The sequence below is a fragment of the Stenella coeruleoalba genome (genome assembly GCF_951394435.1).
Source record: "Stenella coeruleoalba genome assembly, chromosome: 6".
NCBI lineage: Eukaryota > Metazoa > Chordata > Mammalia > Artiodactyla > Delphinidae > Stenella > Stenella coeruleoalba.
This window is the reverse complement of record NC_137151.1, coordinates 98328952-98352447: the sequence shown is the minus strand read 5'-3', so window position 1 is coordinate 98352447 and position 23496 is coordinate 98328952. Positions and strand designations below refer to the sequence as shown.

Sequence of the window (23496 nt, the reverse complement as noted above, 5' to 3'; positions counted from 1 at the left end):
AGATTTTTAATATGGATTATAGAAAACAGGTCTCAGTGGATTCTGTTACCCTAGCCTCAAGAAGGTGGGAGGACCTGACTTAACCAAGAATTATGTTGTACCATTCAGAAAACCAGCAGCAGCTGGAGACTGCATTTCAGCCCTGCAGGTCTTTGATTAAAATAATACCAATAAACTACTACTTACTGCTTCTAATAGTACTTAACATTAAGTGATTAGTATGTGCTAGGTACCATGCACATGAAATACCTAATTTAATTCTCCTAAGTGACTCAATGAGGTACATACTATTGTAAATCCTTTCTTTACAACCGAGAAAACTGAAACCTAAATAACTTGCCCAAGGTCAGACACCCAGTAATTAGCAGAGCCAGATTGAAGCACCATCTCTGATGCCCACTAAAGCCAGTAAGTGCTCTCAACTGCTGCATGAGCTATCCTTACCTTTCTAGTAAATTAGGTAAAGAATTCGACTAGCATAAAGGCCATTTTAATTAAAATTCACAGTGCAAACTTATTTGTACAATGCTGTTTGAACACAGTGTTTGGCACATAATAGACATTCAATAAGCAATTTATTTTTAAATATTCTAGTTTGAACTTCATGTTGAATATTGTTTATATTTTGGGGTGATAGGCAGTTTTTCTCACTGAACTTTCTCTTTGAATCACATCAGTTGATAGATTTTTATCATTTCTGTTTGAACTTCATGTTGAAGTTTGAACTTCATGTTGAATATTGTTTATATTTTGGGGTGATAGACAGTTTTTCTCACTGATCTTTCTCTTTGAATCACATCAGTTCATAGATTTTTATCATTTCTGAGTCTAATTTTACTACTTTTCACATTGATATGTGGGATATTGCTGGTTTTTTAAAAAATCAATAATAATAATAATCTGTTTAGTATCGCATTTTTATGCTCCATGAAGTTGAATTAAAATTCATTTCAAAAAAAGCTTAAAGTAGGGGGGACATGCTTTTTAAGACTTTATATGATCTGGAATAAGTAAAAATTCTTTTTGTTTGTATTAAATATATTAGAAAACTAACATTCTGAGAATTTAGGTTCATGTTGGATTAGAAAAAATTGTAAGGTATGTTGTAGGTCCAGGCTCTTAAAAGGGGGTAGAATATAAAATTACAGATGGCAATTAGGGGAAAATGCTGTGGCAGTGAAATGAACGTGCTTCTGAAACTTGAGACTCAAAAGAACAGTAATGACACGCAGAGATTCCACATGGAGGTGATACAGTGGCAGTCCCAAAGAGAATAATGTTCAAATTTTTGCAAATTGGTTTATGGTTGCTGTTGGAAGACCGAAAGGGCTGTAGGTTGCTTTTGTTAAAAGCTTATCTTTGGAGAAATGTCTATTTAGGTCTTCTGCCCATTTTTGGATTGGGTTGTTTGTTTTTTTGTTATTGAGCTGCATGAGCTGCTTGTAAATTTTGGAGATTAATCCTTTGTCAGTTGCTTCATTTGCAAATATTTTCTCCCATTCTGAGGGTTGTCTTTTGGTCTTGTTTATGGTTTCCTTTGCTGTGCAAAAGCTTTAAGTTTCACTAGGTCCCATTTGTTTGTTTTTATTTCCATTTCTCTAGGAGGTGGGTCAGAAAGGATCTTGCTGTGATTTATGTCATAGAGTGTTCTGCCTATGTTTTCTTCTAAGAGTATTATAGTGTCTGGCCTTACATTTAGGTCTTTAATCCATTTTGAGTTTATTTTTGTGTATGGTGTTAGGGAGTGTACTAATTTCATACTTTTACATGTACCTGTCCAGTTTTTCCCAGCACCACTTATTGAAGAGGCTCTTTTCTCCACTGTATATTCTTGCCTCCTTTATCAAAGATAAGGTGACCATATGTGCGTGGGTTTATCTCTGGGCTTTCTATGCTGTTCCATTGATCTATATTTCTGTTTTTGTGCCAGTACCATACTGTCTTGATTACTGTAGCTTTGTAGTATAGTCTGAAGTCAGGGAGCCTGATTCCTCCAACTCCATTTTTCATTCTCAAGATTGCTTTGGTTATTCGGAGTCTTGTGTTTCCATACAAATTGTGAATTTTTTTGTTCTAGTTCTGTAAAAAATGCCAGTGGTAGTTTGATAGGGATTGTATTGGATCTGTAGATTGCTTTGGGTAGTAGAGTCTTTTTCACAATGTTGATTTTTCCAATCCAAGAACATGGTATATCTCTCCATCTATTTGTATCATCTTTAATTTCTTTCATCAGTGTCTTATAATTTTCTGCATACAGGTCTTTTGTCTCCACAAGAGGGAAGAGATATGGGAACATATGTATATGTATAACTGATTCACTTTGTTATAAAGCAGAAACTAACACACCACTGTAAAGCAATTATACTCCAATAAAGATGTTAAAAAAAAAAAAGAAATATAAACAGGGACTTCAGGGGAAAAAAAAAAGCTTATCTTTCTTACTTTTCTCCCTGCTAATGTCTTTTTTTTTTTTTTTGCGGTACGCGGGCCTCTCACTGTTGTGGCCTCTCGCATTGCAGAGCACAGGCTCTGGACACGCAAGCTCAGCGGCCGTGGCTCATGGGCCCAGCCACTCCGCGGCATGTGGGATCTTCCAGGACCGGGGCACGAACCCGTGTCCCCTGCATTGGCAGGCGGACTCTCAACCACTGCGCCACCAGGGAAGCCCCCTGCTAATGTCTTATTCCTCCGTTTTTGCAGAAGAAAGAAACTGGAAAGGAATTTATTTTTCATTAAACTCAGCATGTAATATCAAGAAGGATTTTTTTGTTTTGTTTTACACCGACCCATATTTCCTTCTCTTGAATTTCAGTATATGGATATGTTTGCTGTGAAAGTATTCTTTCTGTGGGTCTATTCTCAGTAATAAGTTATTTTTGCTTTTTTGGTAATAATAAGAGTGTATATTCTACTGCTGCTCTTAAGTGCTTAATTACCTTAATTCTCTTATTTAAGGGAGCATAGATCTGTTTGTATTCTAATTCTAAACAAGTTATTTCCACAGCGGAATATAGTATGTACTATAGCTGTGATAAATTTAGTCTGGTTAGGATTTTTTTTTTTAGTGATATTCATCGTGTATTAAAAGGTAGAGCTTAGGTATAGTTCTAAGTGGATTAGTCAGTGGGATTGTATTTAAATATTAGGGTCTGTAAGCCATTTGATTAAGATCATGTGGACTTTATAAATTATATGTTTCATCTCTTATTTTATCTTACAATGAATGTCAATGAGTGAAGGCCATGTGAACTTCATCTTTGGTGGAGTAGGGGTGAGGAACTTAAGTGGTGGGAGGCTAGACGTAAAAAATGAAAAATATATAGTTTTTTTTTTCTTCCCCTGAGATCTACCTTAGCGCTTTTGTGATGATTTCTTCTTTAATTTAAAAGGAAAAACCTGTTAATGTAGAGAAGACCAGATGAATAGTTGTTTCCAGTTTACAGACAAAGTGATTTTTTTTTGGCCATGCCATGCGGCATGCAGGATCTTAGTTCTCCAACCGGGGGTCGAACCAGTGCCCCCTGCATTGGAAGTGCAGTCTTAACCACTGGACTGCCAGGGAAGTCCCTATAGACAAAGTGGTTTTGATATTAAATAATACTCATTAAGAAGGAAGTTAGATTTCAAAGCAGAGGGCCATTGTCCCCCAACATTCTTTCCTTTTATGGTATATAAAGTGAGTTTGAATACATTAAGGAATTGAAAATATAAGTATAAAGATTAAATTGGGCTTAAAAATTTTTTTTATTAGTTTAATTTATTTTTGGCTGCATTGGGTCTTTGTTGCTACGTGCAAGTTTCCCTAGTTGCGACGAGCAGCGATACTCTTCTTCGTTGTGGTGCACAGGCTTCTCACTGTGGTGGCTTCCCTTGTTGCTGAGCATGGGCTCTAGGCATTCGGGCTCTAGAGCGCAGGCTCAGTAGTTGTGGCGCGGTGGCTGAGTTGCTCCGCGACATGTGGGATCTTCCTGGACCAGGGATCGAACCTGTGTCCCCTGCATTGGCAGGTGGATTCTTAACCACTGCGCCACCAGGGAAGTCCCTGAATTGGGCTTTTAAAAGAGGGATTTGAAAATGGAGAACAGGTAGGTGATTGTTCAAAAAGGAGATGGAAAGTTGGCTTTTAGTAGGACTTTAATACGTTAAAAATCAAAGAAATATTAATAGAAAAAAAATAACAGGTAGATGTAAAAAAAACTAAGGTTGAAGAGAAGTTGTTTATAAGATATTGCAATTAAACACCCATTTGTAATGGCATAGAGGTCATTAGCAAGAGCTTTGGCACCTTGTGGCAAACGCTGAAAGAGGGCAGTTGGATAGATTAATGAATTCTTAGTGTTAGGAGGAAGTTGAATAGGTAGATTTTAATTCAGAAGATGTTGGGGGTAGGAGTTTATTAATTAATTAATTTATTTTTGCTGTGTTGGGTCTTCGTTTCTGTGCGAGGGCTTTCTCTAGTTGTGGCAAGCGGGGCCACTCTTCATCGTGGCGCGTGGGCCTCTCGCTATCGCGGCCTCTCTTGTTGCGGAGCACAGGCTCCAGACGCGCAGGCTCAGTAGCTGTGGCTCACGGGCCCAGTTGCTCCGCGGCATGTGGGATCCTCCCAGACCAGGGCTTGAACCCGTGTCCCCTGCATTAGCAGGCAAATTCTCAAACACTGTGCCACCAGGGAAAACCCCTTACATTGTTTTTTGTTTTGTTTTGTTTTTTTGCGGTATGCGGGCCTCTCACTGTTGTGGCTTCTCCCGTTGCGGAGCACAGGCTCCATACACGCAGGTTCAGTGGCCATGGGTCATGGGCCTAGCCGCTCCGTGGCATGTGGGATCTTCCCGGACCGGGGCACGAACCCGTGTCCCCTGCATCGGCAGGCGGACTCTCAACCACTGCGCCACCAGAGAAGCCCCTTACATTGTTTTAAAAAACATTATTTGCCAGATAGACATTGGGTAGCAAATTATGTGAATCTATTTGATGAAACGTTTGGTGTTACCTCAGATGTACTGCAATATTCAAAAAATTTAAAGCTTCTAAATTATACTTTCTCTTGGTATATGGCTATGGCTATTAGAAATTATTGTGTAGACTGTCTGAAGTACCAATTTAGTAATTTTTAAAAATTAATGATTGGTGGGTGAATCTAGTAATCTGTTTTGGGTAGACAACCTAGAATTGAGGTACTACACAAGCTATTATGTAGGCAGCATGTACTTATTGAGCAGCTATTAACTTCTGGGCACTATGCTGAGCTCTGGGATATAATGATGAGCAGAAAGCTGTTTATCCCTCTAGGAGCTTATTTCCAAAGGCGGAAGACAACGGAAGAACAGGCAATTAAAGTAGAATGTGATAAGGGTTAAAACAGGGAAATGCACAGAGTACCTCAGAGGAGCATGTAACTAACTCAGCCTTAGGGAATCTGCATGTGGTGACAACTGAGCTGTGTTCTGAGGCTAGGGCTGGCTGGAGGAGGGGGCACAAAGAGGAAGACATCCGTTGCTCTGGACAGAGGGCCTATCCTTGGGCTTAGGGAGACCAGAGGCGCCTGGGTGCTCAGAGCTCTGGGTGAAGTCCTCCAATTATTCACTTCCTTTCTATTGAGTGCCTCTCATTGCATAGATTATAATCTTTTCAGGGAAAAAATTATGTCTTTTACTATTAATATCCTCTATAGCTTCTCCGAAAATGATGGACTTGCCATCAGTGTTTAATAAATAAATACTTGTCATTAAAGCTAGAATCACATGGATTTGACGTAGTGAAAATGAATCAAGTTTAGTAACTTCTTTAATAACATGTTGATTCTTTAAAATAAACAGAAAATAACGTAAGGAATATGTTTGTTGTAAAACTTAGATAATTTGTTTTATGATTTTGATTTTATTTTGGTACATTTTACTATACAGAATTTTAAAAGATACTTCTGGTTAATGATGTCAGAATACTGACATCTCTGTTCTCTAAACCAACTAAAAAGAATAAGGAGAATGAGAAACAGAAGAAAAACTCAATCATTGATAACTAAAAAAACCCTTGTAATCAGAATATATGAATTAGTGCTATTTAAGTGCAGTGGGAATGGAACCAGGGCAAGAGAGGATGCAAGGAGAGGATGATTTCCTCTGTAGAACTCAAGCAAAGTGGGGGGAGCAGCTTCCTCCCAAGTAGGTGACACACCATGTGGACGAAACTAGTGATCCCCTTACTAGGAATGTCAAAGTTAGTATATACATTGTGCTCCCTGAGTGGCAGGAGAGGTGGGGTTGAATAACAAACCGTAGAGTCCTACTATTTTTGCAAGAAGTTGAGAGTAGAGGAGAAACTGGCAGCATGCAGCCATATAGCTGCTGATCTGGTCAACTGAACAGAAATAAAGCCTAAATTATCATCCCCTAATCTATGCCATGTGGGCCCCTGCGAGTTGGGGAGACTAATCCAACATTGAGTCAAGCCTTAAGGGAGGAGTGTTGGAGATGATCATTTTCAGAAAGAACAGAGAAAGTGAAAACTATGAATAAATAGTTCCTTATGCTGGGAGGTGGTGTGCAGAGTTGGGGGCGAGACATGGCTCCTCTGAAACAGGAGTTTAAAGATGAGATACAAAAGCTCAAGAAATAAATAAGATATAAGAGTGAGCTCAGGGAACCAGGGTATGAAATAAAAGAGGAAAATATAGTCATTGTAGAAATGAAGGTCACTTTCAAAGCAGCACATATACACTATAGCTGATGATAATGGAGGTGAGCTTGAGAAATTTGAACAATCCAAAATGGAAAAAGTAAAAATAAAGACTAGAGGGCTTCCCTGGTGGCTCAGTGGTTGAGAGTCCACCTGCTGATGCAGGGGACACGGGTTCGTGCCCCGGTCCGGGAAGATCCCACATGCCGCGGAGCAGCTGGGCCCGTGCGCCATGGCCGTCCGGAGCCTGTGCTTCGCAACGGGAGAGGCCACAACAGAGAGAGACCCGCGTACCGCAAATAAATAAATAAACGAAAAATAAAGACTAGAGACAGACAGATATGGAAGACAGTAAATCTAGCATACCAATAATTGGTACCCCTGAAGGATACAATAGAATAAATGAAGTAGAAAAAAAAATTCAAGATACTAAGGAAGAGTTTCCCACAATAAAAGACGAAATTCTAGAATGGCTTCTAGTATTTAAATATAGAGACTTAAAAAATTTTTTTTTTAAATTTTTGGCCACACCACGTGGCTTACGGGATCTTAATACCCTGACCAGGGATTGAACCCTGGCCCCGGCAGTGAGAGTGCTGAGTCCTAACCACTGGATCGCCAGGGAATTCCCATAAAGACTTTTATTGTTAGGTTAAAGTGGGGGGGAAAACAATCAAACCTCCGATAAAAGAGGCTGGCCTCAGGCTTTTTCATTCTAGGAGACATGGAAAAAAATTATACAAAGTCAATAGACAGAAAAGAAAAAAATATGATCCAAGACTTATGTCCAGACAAGCTATAGTTTAAGTATAATTTCAGTTGACTTATATTTTTAAACAAAAACCATGGCTTATTTTCCATAAATCAGTCCTTGGTGGGGAATGTGGAAAAGGGAGGTAAATATTTTATAAACTATTGAATCAAGAGATGAATTGAAAACGAAGTTAAAAGAGTAGTGATTAGCATCGAATAATTTTAAATGTAGGACAAACATTAATCTAAGGAAGAAACACTGAGTTGGAATGGGTAGGTAGTTAACAAAAACGGAAATTTTTCTCATTCATAACATGAGATTAATCACAATAATGCTAAATATACTAATTTTCTTAGTTTGGAGTAAAGAAATGTTATTTAAAGGACACAGACTATACATCTTCCAAGAAAATAGACTGTATAGTGAAATATGTAATAAAAAGATAGAATTGAAAGCTAAAAACAATACAAAAAATAAGGTAATAAAATTAAGATGAAACATTTGTCATGTAAGTAAATACAAAATTATTAATTGGATGAACTCATTTATTAAAAGAAAATGACTCAGATTGGAGCAAAAAAGTCAAACCTGTTAAGAGGTGCGTCTAAAAATGGGACCAACAAATAATAATTTAGTAAATATTTTAGGCTTTGTGGTACAACTACTAGTTCTACTGTTACAGCATGAAAGCAGTCATATACAACATGTAAATGAATGAACAGGACAGCCTTCCAATAAAACTTTATTTACAAAAACAGGCAGTGGGCCAAATTTGTCTTATAAGCCAGTGTTTGCTAACCTGTGATCTAAAACAGTGCCTCAGAAAACCTGAGAGTAAAATGATGGGTAAAGACTTAACCAGCAAGTTCACATCCAAAAAAATGGAGTCCAGGTATTAGTGTCAGACAAGGTTGAATTCAAGACAAAAAGCATCAATTGAGTTATATTTCCTAATGATAAAGAGTGACAGTCTAGTGATCATGAATCTCTGTATCAAATAATACAGCTTTAAAATTTATAAAATAAATACAAGGAGAAACAAATAAGATGATAGTAGGAGATTTTGATTCATCTCTTCCAGCTCTTGGTAGATAGAGAAAGCAAACGAAATAAGTAATAACATAGTGAATGTTAATAGCATGATATATGATACAACTAACAACATACCCTGGAAACAACGAATACTCTTTCCCAGGAATATCTGTTAGTCCCCAAATAAAAACTCAGTCAAATCCAAAATCAGAAATATATGCAGATTATGCTCCTTCTTTTTCTTTTTTCCTTGTGAATTTGTTTTTATTAGGATATAGGGGATGGGTTGAGAAATATCTCCGTGGGTTATGCCCCACCAGGGAAGTGTCCATTCTGATCTTCCTGGGATAACTTTTAGAACTTTTCCTTAGAGCTGCTATTCTTGCTGCCAGCAGACTCTAAAGGTCCACTGCTGAGTGGCTGCTCCTTGGAAGAGAATTTCCTCTTTTTCTTGGGGGCACTCTTGTTTCTGACTTCAGGGTCACTAACTGGTTCCTCCTTGGGGAACGATTTCTTCCTCTTGGGAAGACTTCCACTGCTAGCTGTCTCTTCAAGGTCACTGCTAACCAGCTTCTTGATTTCTTTTTCTTGGGTTTGGAGAAAGAGATGGGTCTTCCATTCCATTCTCCTGAGGAGCCTACTGGGGCTTTTGCTTTTCTTCATTTGGGGTCTTACACTCCTGGGAGGCAGCGGAGGACTTGCCCAGGGCATGAGTGTGTGCTGCAGTCAGCTCTCTGGGCTCTCAGCAAGGTCTCAGCACCTTTGTCCTTCCTCACACTCCTCTACACTGCTGCTGTTTTCTCAAGATGTGAGGGCAGTTGCAGCCAGCTGTTTCTCTTTTCCTTCTTCAAGTGTTTCTTCTGTTTCTCCAGCTTCCTTATAATCTCAGCATCTATTCTCTGCCTGAACCATTGCCTCCTTCATGACATCCATTCTTTTGTGGAATCTCTCCAGTCTTATAAGACAGCCATTCCTCGACTTACTCATGAAGCTTCTCCCCAGATACGCTTGTGGGCACCTCAGAGAAGCAATCAGTTCATGAAGCAGTACTGCGTTTGTTTACTAGGTATCTGGAGATGCAGCCTTTGTTCTTGGTAGCTGCTAGGCCAATGAAGGTGGAATGGAAAATAAGTCCATATTTTGGGGTGTTACCCCTTGTCATCAGAGCTCTGGAAACTTGGTTCCTTTGTTGGGCCCAGAGAATCACTCAGACACACCAGTATGCTCCTTATTCTTCTTCTTTTTTTTTTTTTTTGGTGGGATCTTAATTCCCTGACCAGGGATTGGACCTGGGCCCCCGGCAGTGGAAGCACGGAGTCCTAACCACTGGACCGCCAGGGAATTCCCAATGCTCCTTATTCTTAACTAGCACTAAAACAAAGGGAAGCATAAAACTCTACCATCTGAAAAAATTAAATAACTCTTGGGTCAAAGGAGAAATAAAAAAATAAAATCCAAATCAACTAGAAAGTATTGATAATCAGAATTCTGTGTATTAGTACCTATGGGATATGATTAAAACAGTACTCAGGAAAATTCGTAGATGTAAACAAATTACTAAGCAAGAAAAGAATGAAAATAAAAGAATTCAGCCCAAGAAGTTAACAAAATAATAAAATAAATGGAAAGAAAGCAGAAAGAATGAACAAATATAAAAGCAGAAATTGATGAATTAGAAAATACATGGAGGTGCTGATAAATCCAAGAGGTTTTTGTTTTGTTTTGTTTTGCTTTTGTTTTTTGGGGGAGGATATTGGTAAAAATATTAAACAGATAAACTCCTGTTGAACCCAATCATGAACAAAAGGAGGAAGCACAAATATCACGTATATGTGTGGACATACACAGAATATGAGAATGAGTCACAGATATTTAGAAATTTAAACGTAAGAGGTCACATTGCTAAATTGTGTGCAGATAAACTTGAAAACCTGATCTGCAGTAAACACTAGCAGGCCCAGGCAACTTTCTAAGTAACATTATAACTACAATGCTTTTTAACTGTTCAGGAACATAGATTTTATAAATTGTTTTTTAAAATATTATATTAACACCTAATTCTGCCAAAGCACAAAAAAAACCTCTAGACATTCTCAAAAATACAAAAATCAGAAATCCTCAATATTAGCAACTGTAACTCAGCCATACATTAGAAGGATAATGCATGATGACCAAGTTGCTTTCATCCCAGGAGTGTAAGAAGAGTACAGTATCAGGAAATACTAAATAGTAAATTTTTTTTTTGTGGTACACGGGCCCTCCACTGCTGCGGCCTCTCCCATTGTGGAGCACGCAGGCCCAGCGGCCACGGCTCACGGGATCCTCCCGGACCGGGGCACGAACCCGCGTGCCCTGCATCGGCAGGCGGACTCCCAACCACTGCGCCACCAGGGAAGCCCAATACTAAATATTTTTAGTACATATTTTTAAAAGTACAAAAGAGAAAAATGATCATTTCCCTAGAAGCTGGGAAAGAATTCAGTAAAAATTAACCATCAATTCTGAGTTTTTTTTAAAAAAGAAACAACTTTTAATAAAGTAGGAATTTCTTTATACTTCTTTAACATAACACAGAAGTCAGCATTATTGCTGCCATTACTCAAAACAGTTCTCATTTAAAGTTAGGAGTACCAGTGGTTGCTATTATTAACATTGTTCCAGTAGTTCTAGCCAATGCAAATAGGAAAAAAGAAGATGCATAAACATTGGAAAGAAAGGGGGAATCATCAATCTTGATAGATATGATGCCACCTAGATATAATATGTCAGTAAAAAGTGAACATTAACCCTTCATATGATTTATAAAATATTCTCATACATATATAGGCTACTTTTTTCATACTGGCAGTTACTTTTTTCAGTCACTTATTTCCAGCCTATTTATTTCCTGAAGTTCATGTAGATTTACTTGGACTAATTCATGAAAGATTTATGTTTGCCAGGTGGATGAGCAGGCCAAAGAGGGTGTAAAAATGAAACAGCATGGGTTTGCTTTGAAATAATTTCCTGTCCTGAACATCCAGACCTTCGGGGCAGCTAAATTTAAATTTTTAGTCCAACTTTTCTTCCTTGCCTCCTGATAAAGTGAAAAGGGAAAGCTCTTATTTTTGTTTTACATTGATGTATGATTAGGTTTGCTCAGTAATAAATGTGATTTTTATTAACCAGGCTAATGTTTCAGGTTTTTTTTTTTTTTTGCTAAAGTAAGTGTAATGCTTCTCAAAGGTAGTACAAATTCTCTACCTTTATCATCAGCAGGTAAAATGTAGTAATAATAAGAACATTTATGAGTAATAACTTCTATTTCTTCAGTGCTTAACTTATACAAGGCATGGTACTTCGCGTGTTGCGTGCTTTGTATCATCGGATCCTTAGAGCAACCTGATAACATAGCTACTAATATTATCCCTATTTTACAGATGAGAAAACTGAGGTTAAATCATTTGTTCAAGGTGGATACTGTAGTTACCTTGGCAGATAATCAGACTTGAGCAGACTTATCTTCTGACTCTTCAAGGATTTATGTATCTTGTCATTCACTGGTATAAGGAGTTTCATATTTAGTTTTGGAAGTGACAGAGTGTTTCTTGAGTTTCTCTGTAGCTGGTATCTAAGCTGTTCATCAGCTGTCTGGGGGACTTCTGGAATGTGGAGAAGGTGGGTTAGACCAGTGGTCCCCACCCTTTTTGGCACCCGGGACCAGTTTCATGGAAGACAGTTTTTCTACGGACCGGTGGGGTGGTGGGGGTGATAGTTCAGGTGATCATGTGGGCGATGGGGAGTGATGGGGAGTGGCAGATGCAGCATCGCTCACTCCCCGGCTGCCCACCTGGTGGGCCGCGGGTTCCGTCACGGGTCCACGGCCTGGGGGTTGGGGATCCCTGGGTTAGACCACAGCAGCCCCCTATGTCCTGATGTGACAGGTTAGTTGTTTCAGTTTCATTGCAGACTATATGGTGTTATGGTACATAAATGTTACTGCTGGACCTTTTGTGTGTAGAGAGATAGTGACTATTGTGTGATTGCTTCCTTCTGTTTTCTTAAACCTCCAAAGACTCATAAGCCATGATAATTATACTATAGCACAGTGTGCTGCAGAGCACTCAACTGAATGGTGGAAATGTGGTGAATAGTCTTTGGACTCAAGAAATTTACAGTCTGGATGGGATAGGTAGGGGGGAATATTAGAGGGAAAATGACTTTTTAAAACAGGAATTTGTTCTTTTTTTTGTAGTTTATAGAAACATTTGTTATAAGCTGCTAAATATTTTGCCAACATATCAAAAAATGTAGAAGTTCTGGGGGAAGTTTTGGGTCTATGAGTTCATTCCATTGTCATTTTAAAGAGACCTGGGTTCTGAAAATAGGCATAGCATGCAACCATCAGTAGTGAAAAAAGTGACTTGCCACCTTATGACATTAGTTTGGTGGAAGAGCCCTGCTGCTTTGAGTTATTTACAAAACTTAACCAAAGCAAAAATTATTTAGTTCAATTTGGAGTGGAAGGGCAACTTAATATTTTATAATGTGTCTTATTATTTGAATTCAATATTGGGATGTTGGATTACAATGAAGAATCCATCCTGTTAGGAAGGGTGATATCCTAGTATTTTACTTCCCAGATGAGCAAGCTTTGCTTATTTCTCTTTGTTAACTAGGCCTTTTGATATTTTTGTAGACAATCTGCTTCATCTTGATTCTGCAGCATTCCAAACTGTGGTATCCTTGGGGTTCTCTTAACATTGCTATGGTGCAGAAGATTTAAAATCAGGTATGGCTGTGGGGCAGAAGTCCCTCAGTGAAATTCTCAACTTAAATCTGCATTATACTCTCTGATTTATCATTTGGGTTTCTTTTTTTGTGGTGGTCTTTTAGCTGATGTTCACAAGGAATAGAGTCACGTGATGTATGAAGGGAAACATATACACTTCTCTGAGGTTGACAATAAGCCCTTGTGCTCATATAGCCCCAAACTGTGCAAGCAGCGGCGACTCAACGGCTACGCTTTCTGTATCAGACACGTTCTGGAGGACAAGACTGCCCCCTTCAAGCAATGTGAATATGTGGCCAAGTATAATAGCCAGCGCTGCACCAACCCCATCCCTAAATCAGAGGACCGCAGGTAAGCGCTGACAGTGGAAAGCAATCTTTGATTATTAATTAGTAGGCTTGGGAGTTGGGTTTTTTTGTTTGTTTGTGTTTTGATATGATGAACTTAAATGTTGAGTTCTGGGGGTAATCTAAGTAAACTTTAGAATGGTTCTAAAGATGAGTGATGGCAATATTTAAGAAATGGAGTAGTAACTTTGGGGAATTATTTGAAAATGTATATTTGTTTTCTTCTTTTTTACTTAATAGACTTTCTAGGATTATTTTTTTAAAAAAATTTTTTTGCTTGAAGTCTTGGCACTGATGTGTTTGGTTTGTAGCCTTAGAAAGTATTTCCTGATTTCTCTACTTAGAATTTCATCAGCCAAAGTGAGAGAAATTATAGGAACTACTTAGGTGTTATAATTAATGATAATAATTTTAGAGTTTTTAAATCTTTGTTTGAAAGGTAGCAAATGGTATGTACTTATTGAAAAAGAGTTATTCAAAAGAATGATTACTTGAATCATTCAGATTTACTTCCTCTCAGACTTCTTTTGGTTAAAAAGGGTTCCATATAGACTATATTTACTATAATTTAGAAACTGTATTTTCATAGTAAAGTAGGCTTTTTGACTAGGATTATGAATTTATATTTTTCTGAGTTAAATAAAATGTGGAGGTGTTTTTAAAGGAGTCTTATGCTGATTATTCATCTTTCATATTCTTAGGAAAATTTATATGATTTCACATGTAATCTCTTTTTTTATGTCTCTTTATTCTCAGTTCTCCAGAAACCATGCTGATCATTGTAGGATATTACAGAGAGATGCATGCTTATTTTCCTAAAAGTTTCAAATACTTGTTATCTTTAGGTAGAAATTTGAACTTTTTACTTCTGTCTTTAAAAAATACATATACAACCTTTATTTTTGTTCCTATATATAAGCGAATGTCACCTACGTAAATTGGTTGAAAAGGAATCATGTATTTTATATGTCATGGTGAGCAACTTTTAAACTTTTAGGGTGAAATAAATAATTTGTGTTGATAAATATCCCACGAAAATGAGTATAGTATAATGTGGTGATTTGGGAATACTCTCGTAGAATTTCTAATGAGCACTTTAGGCTTCAGATTACAATACCTGAAAGTTAGAAACAGCTGTTTAGTGAGGAAAGGAATAAAATTTTAATCTCAGGTGAGAAAGGTACCAAGGTATTAGGCTAAGCATGTCTGTCCAGTTGGTTTTAGCTGACTGAAAATAATTTCTTACTGCTGCCCTTTTCTAACTTGAAGAATGGATGGACTTAGATTAACTTTTTTACTTCAAGATCCATTATAATCACATTTCTATAATTTTGTCTTAAATTTAGTTTATCACACACAGTTGCAATTTTTGTCAACCTTGGATTTTTTTTATTTCAGTCGACGTGTTATCTTAATAGCTAAAAGCAAGAAGTAAAGTGAGAGTCACTCTGAATTTCTCCAAAATATTAATTCTCTGAAGCATACGTCTTCACCTTTATATTTGAAGTAATTTTCTTTTTTTAGAACAAGAAGGGAAAGGACTTTTGTGTTGCTGTGTCAAGAGAAACTAGGCTTAATAAATGCTAAGTTATACATTTTTTCAGAATTGGTCCAAAATCACATCACAAATGCTATGAATACTTTTCTTGTTGTAGGGTTGATTGAAAACAGATTAAAGTAGACATTAGTAGGAGGTAATATATTACCTCAAGAAACCCAGATTGAATTCATGTAATAATATGTTTAAATCTGTGTATAAATATAATAGTTATAACTGTACTATATGATACAGTGAAGAAAAGATTAATATTCTTTTGAAAATAAGCTTTTATCATTGTTAAGGCAGTTACTCCTTGGACACTTACGGATTTGACATGGTTTTATGTATAGTTTTAGAAAACAAATTCCCAAGGACTTTTAATTGACAGAATTATCTGGTTGGTAGTCAGCTAGAGGAAGCTTCTTAATATCTGGTGTGTAACTTAACCTGGTGTGTATTATAAGTGCTAACTTACGGGATTCTGTCTTTTCGATAGAATAGTGTTATGTTCGGTAGAAGTACTGGTATAATTGAAAAGTCCATTTTCTAATATACAGTGGGAAGCTAAGGCCCATTACTGTAGCCTTGATAGCTTAGAGATAAATGGGTATATTAAGTTGGTTACTTTATATAGTATTTTAAATTTAAGTTTGATATAATTTTATATATATATTTATTTAATGGTATGTATTTACCAAGAAATTTTCTTGTTTCCTATATTTATTCTTTTCTAAAACAACTTAAGATATAATTCACATACCGTACAAGTCACGCATTTGAAGTGTACAATTCAGTATTTGTTAGTTTATTTACAGGAGTGTGCAACTATCAACACAGTCTAATTTTACATTTTCATCCCCTCAAAACAACCCATTTGCAGTCAGTTCCCTGTATTCTTTTAGACTGGAAATTCATATTTGCATTACTTTAAATGCTGTTCATAACGAAGCTGTTCTAATTCTAGTTATGAAGAATTTTCCCTTTTAGAAGAGGCAGAGTTTTTAAGAGTTCAGGCTAAATGTTGTGATAGTGTGACAGTGGCTGGAGTGGGAGTTGAGGGTGGGGTTGAAGGAGGACTGTACATGCGGATTTGCCTCTGCTGGATTAGGTAATGTAGTACATAGTAGCCTCATTTACCAGTCCAGGCTGCCCATGTAAATGAGCAGAAGAGTTTGATTTCTAAATTTAAAAAACCCACTTCATTTCTCCCCACTAATAGTACTAATCCTTTTGTTAATTTGAAAATGAGTAGAAAATAACAAAAACCATTAACTCTTTGTTGGGAAGCTTAGTACAGTTATCCCAGAAACCCTTTTCCCTGTTGGCTGCAGCTTTATGACTCTGTTCTGTTTAAGGTGTGTAAGGGACCTAGCTCAAACCTGCTAGGCACACGCGTGTGCGTGCACGCACACACACACACACACACACACACAGTGTAACGTCTCTTTACTGTCCAGAAAGCTTTTTCTTAATAGTTCTATTTAAAATTAAAGAGTGCCTCTGATAGATTTATTTTTAAGACAAACCAACAAAACCGTGTGTCCTGATTTTTGGTGAATCTGTGTTTTTAACAATCATTAAAACAGTTTTTTGTTGCAGCCCATTGAGTTTGGGGATTGGCATTATTTACTTTATTGCCTTTTTCCCCAAACTGTGTTCTATGGAGATGTCATAAATATGCTGCAATAAAATAGGTGCCGTTTTAAATGTGTTTGGGAAGCAATGCTATATGGGTAGATTTCTACCCTTGGTGTATAATGCACAGTATCATACAGAATGCTTTGAGAGGTTGTTTAGCAGAAACAAATGATGAAATCATTATATAATTCTGTTTAAGCCAGCATTTTCCAAATTTATTTAAGCATGGAATACTGTTTTTATGACATACTTGTTAACATACCTTGGAACTGCATGAGGTATACCAGTTTAGGAAATACTACTTTTCTACTGGTTAGAAGCCTTCACAGGATTTCAGTGAAATTTATTGGAATAACATGCATTCTACTTTCTCATTATGTAGAAGGATTCTGTCTTTTCATAGTATTTTTAAAATATTATTTATATTACAGAAGTAACCTGCTCATTGTTGAAGACTTATTGAGTCTTTGTGAGCTTTGACTTTTATTTTTTTCTATTTTTTTAATTGAAGTATAGTTGATTTACAATGTTGTGTTAATTTCTGCTGTATAGCACAGTGATTCAGTTATACATATATATACATTCTTCTTCATAGTCTTTTCCATTATAGTTTATCACAGGATATTAAATATTGTTTCCTGTGCTATACAAGCTTTGATTTTTAGTTTGTCTCAGCTCTGTCACTTTCCAGATAGGTGGCTTTGGGCAAGTTATTTAATTTGTATAAAATTTAGTTTCCTCATCTGTATAAAGGGCATTATTTTAGTACCTACTGCAGGTAGAAACTAGCTAGAGGAGATAATCCATGTACTTAACACGTGGCTGGCTATTGAGAAACTCATTTAATCGATTATCGCACTAACTAGTTTTATTATTTCATTTTCTCCTTCTCCCTCTCTCTCTTTGTGTGTGTATGTGTGTGTGTGTGTAGAACACACACAGTAGACATTTGACATTCTTTTTTTTTTTTAAACTTTTTATTTTATATTGGAGCATAGCCGATTAACAATGTTGTGATAGTTTCAGGTGCACAGCAAAGTGACTCAGCCATACATATACAGGTATCCATTCTCCCCCAGACTCCCCTCTCATCCAGGCTGCCGCATAACACTGAGCAGAGTGCCCTGTGCTATACAGTAGGTCCTTGTTGGTTATCCTTTTTAAATACAGCAGTGCGTACATGTGGATCCCGCACGCCCTGACTATCCCTTCCCTCCATCCTTCCCCCCTCCCCCCATAACCATAAGTTCATTCTCTAAGTCTGTGAGCCGGTTTCTGTTTTGTAAATACGTTCATTTGTATCATTTCTTTGACATTTAACATTCTGAAGTGTTATGTCATAAGATCTTTGTGAATCTCCAATACTTGAATGGCATTGGGACATGTATTTTTTTCTCCATAAGAGAATTTTAAGTGATCCTTTAGACTCCTGATGAGCTACTTTGTATGCTATGAATAGAGAATAACAAAGCAGTGTGAGAAGCAATAGCTGCGTGGTTGGTTATCCAGGGCCACTCACTATTTGAATGACTTGCTTCTGTCTGGCAGCCTCTTCACATGTGCAATTCATATATTTGCTTTAGCAAAATTGCACAGACTTTGAGGATTGCTTGAGGGTAGTGGAAGTTGTATAAATCACATCCATGAATGCCAAAGAGTTATTATAGTCATGCATTTTGAACATATTAGGATTCACATTTTATGATACGTAGTTTTATATTCTCCTTTTCTTAATATGTATCATGAACATTTTCCTGTATATGTGTGTATTTTTAAAGGTACTGCAACAGCCACTTGCAGGTACTTGGCTTTATCCCGAAAAAAGAGAGGAAGAAAAAGAATGATCCTATAGATGAGGTAAAGGTCAGGCACCAGATGGATACCATGGCCTTTAGCCTGACGGTGCCCACGTTGGCCTTGAAGATGCCCAATGGACTGGATGGAATGTCCCTCTCTCCACCGGGGGCAAGGGTCCCTCTCCACTACCTGGAAACTGAGTTGGAAGACCCATTTGCTTTCAACGAGGAAGATGATGACCTAAAGAAAGGGGCAACTGTGAGAAAGAAGTTGCAGAGCAAGTTGGCCCAGAATCGGCAGCGCCAGAGAGAGACAGAGATTTTAAAAGTTCGACAAGAGCACTTTAGTCCCCCTCCTGCACCTTCTCAGCAGCAGCCTCCGCAGCAGCACTCCCACCTGTCACCTTTATCCACTTTAAAACCTCCAGCGCCACCGCAGGGTCTAGTCTGCAAGTCACCTCAACCTCAGAACACCAGCCTACCAATGCAGGGAGTGGCCCCCACTCCACACACTATAGCACAAGCCAGGCAGTTGTCTCACAAGAGGCCTCTGCCCCTCCTGCCATCTAGTAGGGCTCCCGTCGTGGACCCGCCCAGGACTGACCGGGTCCTTATGAAAGCCACAGCCTTCTCTCCACACTTCTCTTGTATAAGTCGACTGCAGAGACTGGTGAAACTGTGCACCCAAAAACATCAGCTGGACACTGATCTGTTTCCCCATTTAGGTGAGTTACCGTCTATTTTACCATATCATGTGTGTGTAATGTGACAAGACGTGCCTATTGCACAAGGTTTTATTTTCATAACCTTCTCATGTAATAGGAGTAAAAGAATACTTGGACAGAGTGGTCAATTAAAGATTCGTATTTAGGTAGACCGCTTTAAAGTAAATATGCTACTGGACAGGACAGTGACTGGTGAACAGGTTACAGAAGAAATAGGAGCTGGGAATTTAGAATTCCAGTTATAGCTTCTAGCAGTAGTAGTAGCAGTATTAAAAGCAGTTGTGTTTGGTTTTGTGCCTCTGAGCTCAGTCCCTGTGTGTCTAATGAAGTTCTCCACATGTCTTATCACAGGACTTTGGAATAAGATAGCATTGTAAATATCTGCTGACAGTTTTCTGAAAAAAAAAAATCTTAAAGTAATACCTGTTCACAATTGGAAAGCAAAAAATTACAGATAAAACTTTAATGTAGTCAAATGTCTGTCTTTCCTTTGCTTCTGAGTTTTATCTTACTCAAGAAAATCTCTCTGATAGCGAGTTTATACAGTTATTCTGTATTTTCTATTAATAGTTTGTTTATTTTTGATCATTTAAGCCTTTGATTCACTTGGAATTTATTCTTGAATGTGTTGTGAGTTGTGATTCTAACTTTAGGAAAAATTATTTGCATGACATATGACAGCAATAGAAAAATGGGAAAAGGATGGGAATAGAGGAAGAAGAAATATAAATGGTCAATAAACAAATGAAAACCTCAATCCTCGTAACAGACGAGGAAACGCAAATTAAAGTAACAATGAGTTACCATCATATTGGCAAAAAGTATATCTGTTGTTGATGAGGATATGGGATCTCATACTTTGCTGGTGAGTAATGCAACAATATATACTAATTAAAAGTATATGTATAGCCAGCAAGCTCACTTTTGGGACTCTATCTATGGATAAAAAAAAATCAGAATGTAAAGATATGTGTTCCAGGATGTTTACTACAGCATTGCTTACAGTATTGCTTGCAGTATTAAAAATCTGAAAACAACCTTTATAACCTATAGGAAATTCAGAATTGAGTAAATTCTGGTACATATACATTTTATGAAGTATGCAGCTATTAAAAAGAATGAATGAAATCTCCATCTTTTACCTGGATGTGCTCATGATACATTAACAAGTAGAAAAATACCAAGAGGTATTGTACTGTCCCATGTTTGTAAAAATAAGCAAAGTGAACAAACAAGGGACATCAGTATATCTATTGATCAATCATATGGATAGATGTATGCCTCTCTGGTATGAGCACAGTTAAAGTGTGAATGGATGTACACTATCAGTCTGTTAACATTGGCTACCATGGCGGGGGATGGAATTGGACAGGATGTGTTTTGGGGAGATGGGAGTGATATTTCTTCTTCTATAGCTTCATATTATTTCATTTGTTATTAAACCATGTATGACTTTTGGTAATTAAAAAAACTAATAAAACTTAAAGAAAAAATATAGATAAGCAAAGTAATAAATTAAAACACCCCAAGCCTTATTAATACCTATTTGTTAATATCTTGGCATATTCTTTTAGATATATAAAAGTAAGTTCCTGTTGTATGTACAGTATTGTAACCTGTTTAAAAATGTTTTGCAATGTATTATCACGTTAGTAATTTTTCATACACAGTTTGTCACAGCTGAATTCTTTCTTGAATTTAAATCATTTCTAATTTATTAAAGTGTAAAGTGTTGTAACTATATAGCCCTCTCAGTAAAATAATTACCGTCACGTCTTTAATTTTTCCTTCAAATAGATTCCTGGAAGCAGAATTGCTGATCCCAAGCTTTTACACTTTTTAAAAAGGTTTTTGATGTATATTGCCAAATTTTCCTTCAGAATTATTTTGTCAGTTTACTTTTCTTTCAGCAGTGTATGAGAATGACAGTTTCTCTACATCTTTATAGCCCTGGATATTAGATATTATTATTATTATTTAGCCTTTGCAAATTTGATAGAAAGTTTGCTTTAATTTGCATACCTTAGATCAGTGTTTCTCAAGTGTTTGGCCTTAGAATCACTTTTTTTGCACTCAAAAATTATCGAGGACGTGGTAGAGATTTTGTATATGTGAGTTATATTTACTGTTATTTACTGAATTAGAAGTTAAAACTGAGAAATTAAAAAAAAACTAATTCATTTTAAAATAACAATAAAGTTACTGCATGTTAACATGTTCTTTTTATGAAAAATAACTTTTCTAAAACAAAAACAAATATAATGGGGAGAGCAGCATTGTTTGGCGTTGTTTAGCAAATCTTAATGTCTGATGTGCTAGATATGTGCTTCTGCATTCAATGTGTCCTGATATGTGGGTTTTTTTTTTCTGGTTAGGAGATAAAAATATGGCCTTACACATTTGTAGCTGGAAAATGGAGGGATATTTTAATAGTTTTTTCCAAATAATTGTAGATATTTGTAATTGGTTCTACACCAAAACTTGACAAGTGGTAGTTTCTTAAAAATTAGTTTCAACATGGAATCTGAAACCATATCTAGGAATTTTGCATACTGTTACATTAAAATCCATTGATTTTCTTTTTTTTTTTTTTTGCGGTACGCGGGCCTCTCACTTGTTGTGGCCTCTCCCGTTGCGGAGCACAGGCTCCGGACGCGCAGGCTCAGCGGCCATGGCTCACGGGCCCAGCCACTCCACGGCATGTGGGATCTTCCCGGACCGGGGCACGAACCCGTGTCCCCTGCATCGGCAGGCGGACTCTCAACCACTGCGCCACCAGGGAAGCCCTCCACTGATTTTATTTTTTAATTAATTAATTAATTAATTTTTGGCAGTGTTGGGTCTTCGTTTCTACACGGGGGCTTTCACTACTTGCGGCAAGTGGGGGCCACTCTTCATCGCGATGCGCGGGCCTCTCACTATCGCGGCCTCTCTTGTTGCGGAGCACAGGCTCCAGATGCGCAGGCTCAGTAGTTGCTCCTCGGCATGTGGGATCTTCCCAGACCGGGGCTCGAACCCGTGTCCCCTGCATTGGCAGGCAGATTCTCAACCACTGCGCCACCAGGGAAGCCCCCCTCCATTGACGTTTGAATGAATATTTTACCCATGCGTGATGTTGTAACATCGTATGTTGGTCATTTGGAAGATATTGCTCTACTGAGTTACACAGATGTCCGAAATGTTGACACATTTCATTATACAAAAATTTTAGATTGCATTCATTAATATTAACACCAGTCTTATCGGAGAAGTCCAACTCTTAGGTATTTGTCATACTTTCAGTGATAAATTCAAGTTTTCCCCCAAAACTGAGCTTTCAAGTGAACATTTGAATGTTACCATTGGCAATAAATACTGTTCATTGTTTTCCTTGGGGTGATGGTTTCACTATGTTCATTTTAGAAAAAATGACTGCAAGATAGCCAATAGTTTGTCAGTCACTCTTTCAAATAAAATTGGTATTGAATGAGGGAAAAGCAGCTAGTTCAGGTCACAACTAAGAGTCCTACAAAGTGCTTTTCCTCAAGACAGCTGCTGTACTTTCTTCGGATGCAGTAGAGTTGTTTTATATATACCTCACATTTCATCACACACAGCATCATAAAGACAGATACACAAGAATCAAGATACAATCAAATAAAGTCTTTAATAAATGAGTGCTTTATCAAGGATGGTCTTAAATTGTTTTTTGTGTACTTGTTTTCATTTAATTGCAAGTCATGGTATGGAATATATATTGACAACTGGTACAGTTTTGTGCCCCTGCCTTGGTTCACGCTAAGGCATCAGCAGTTTCACCCACCATGGGTTTTTTGTTGTTGTTTTTACCATCAGTGCAAATGTCAACACAGTAAAAAAGGCAAATAACATTTTAGTATTGTTTTGAAGATAGCGTTGACCTAAGCATCTCCCTAAAAAGGGTTTCAGGGACCCCTGGGGATCTGTGGGCCATACTTTTGAGTAAGGACTGCTCTTTTAGATTAATAATGTAGTTTTGAATATTGGTTCATACTACTTTTTTTGGACATATGTATTTCCTATTTTATCTTGTCAGTTTTTTCATCCATTTTTATTTAAGCATTTCTCTTTTTTTATTGATAGGTGTAAGAGCTTTTTATACATATTTAATGTTTGTTGCAAAACCTCTTCTCCCATTTGTTACTTGCTTTTAGTATCTACTATAAAGGTTTTGGAATTTAGAGGTTAAATTTTTTTATG

At 37.3% G+C, this 23496-nt stretch overlaps 1 protein-coding gene across 1 annotated transcript in view; it reads left to right on the top strand.

Moving 5' to 3' along the window:
- Positions 1-13350: 13350 nt before the first annotated feature.
- Positions 13351-23496, top strand: part of INO80D (INO80 complex subunit D) — a gene marked incomplete at its 3' end in the record, with an annotated part of 41481 nt that continues 31335 nt past the window's right edge. The window contains exons 1-2 of the mRNA XM_079925410.1: positions 13351-13583; positions 18536-19278. Of these exons, the coding sequence (XP_079781536.1) occupies positions 13366-13583; positions 18536-19278 (961 nt within the window). The 5' untranslated portion in view covers positions 13351-13365. The remainder of the gene's footprint in view (positions 13584-18535; positions 19279-23496) is intronic.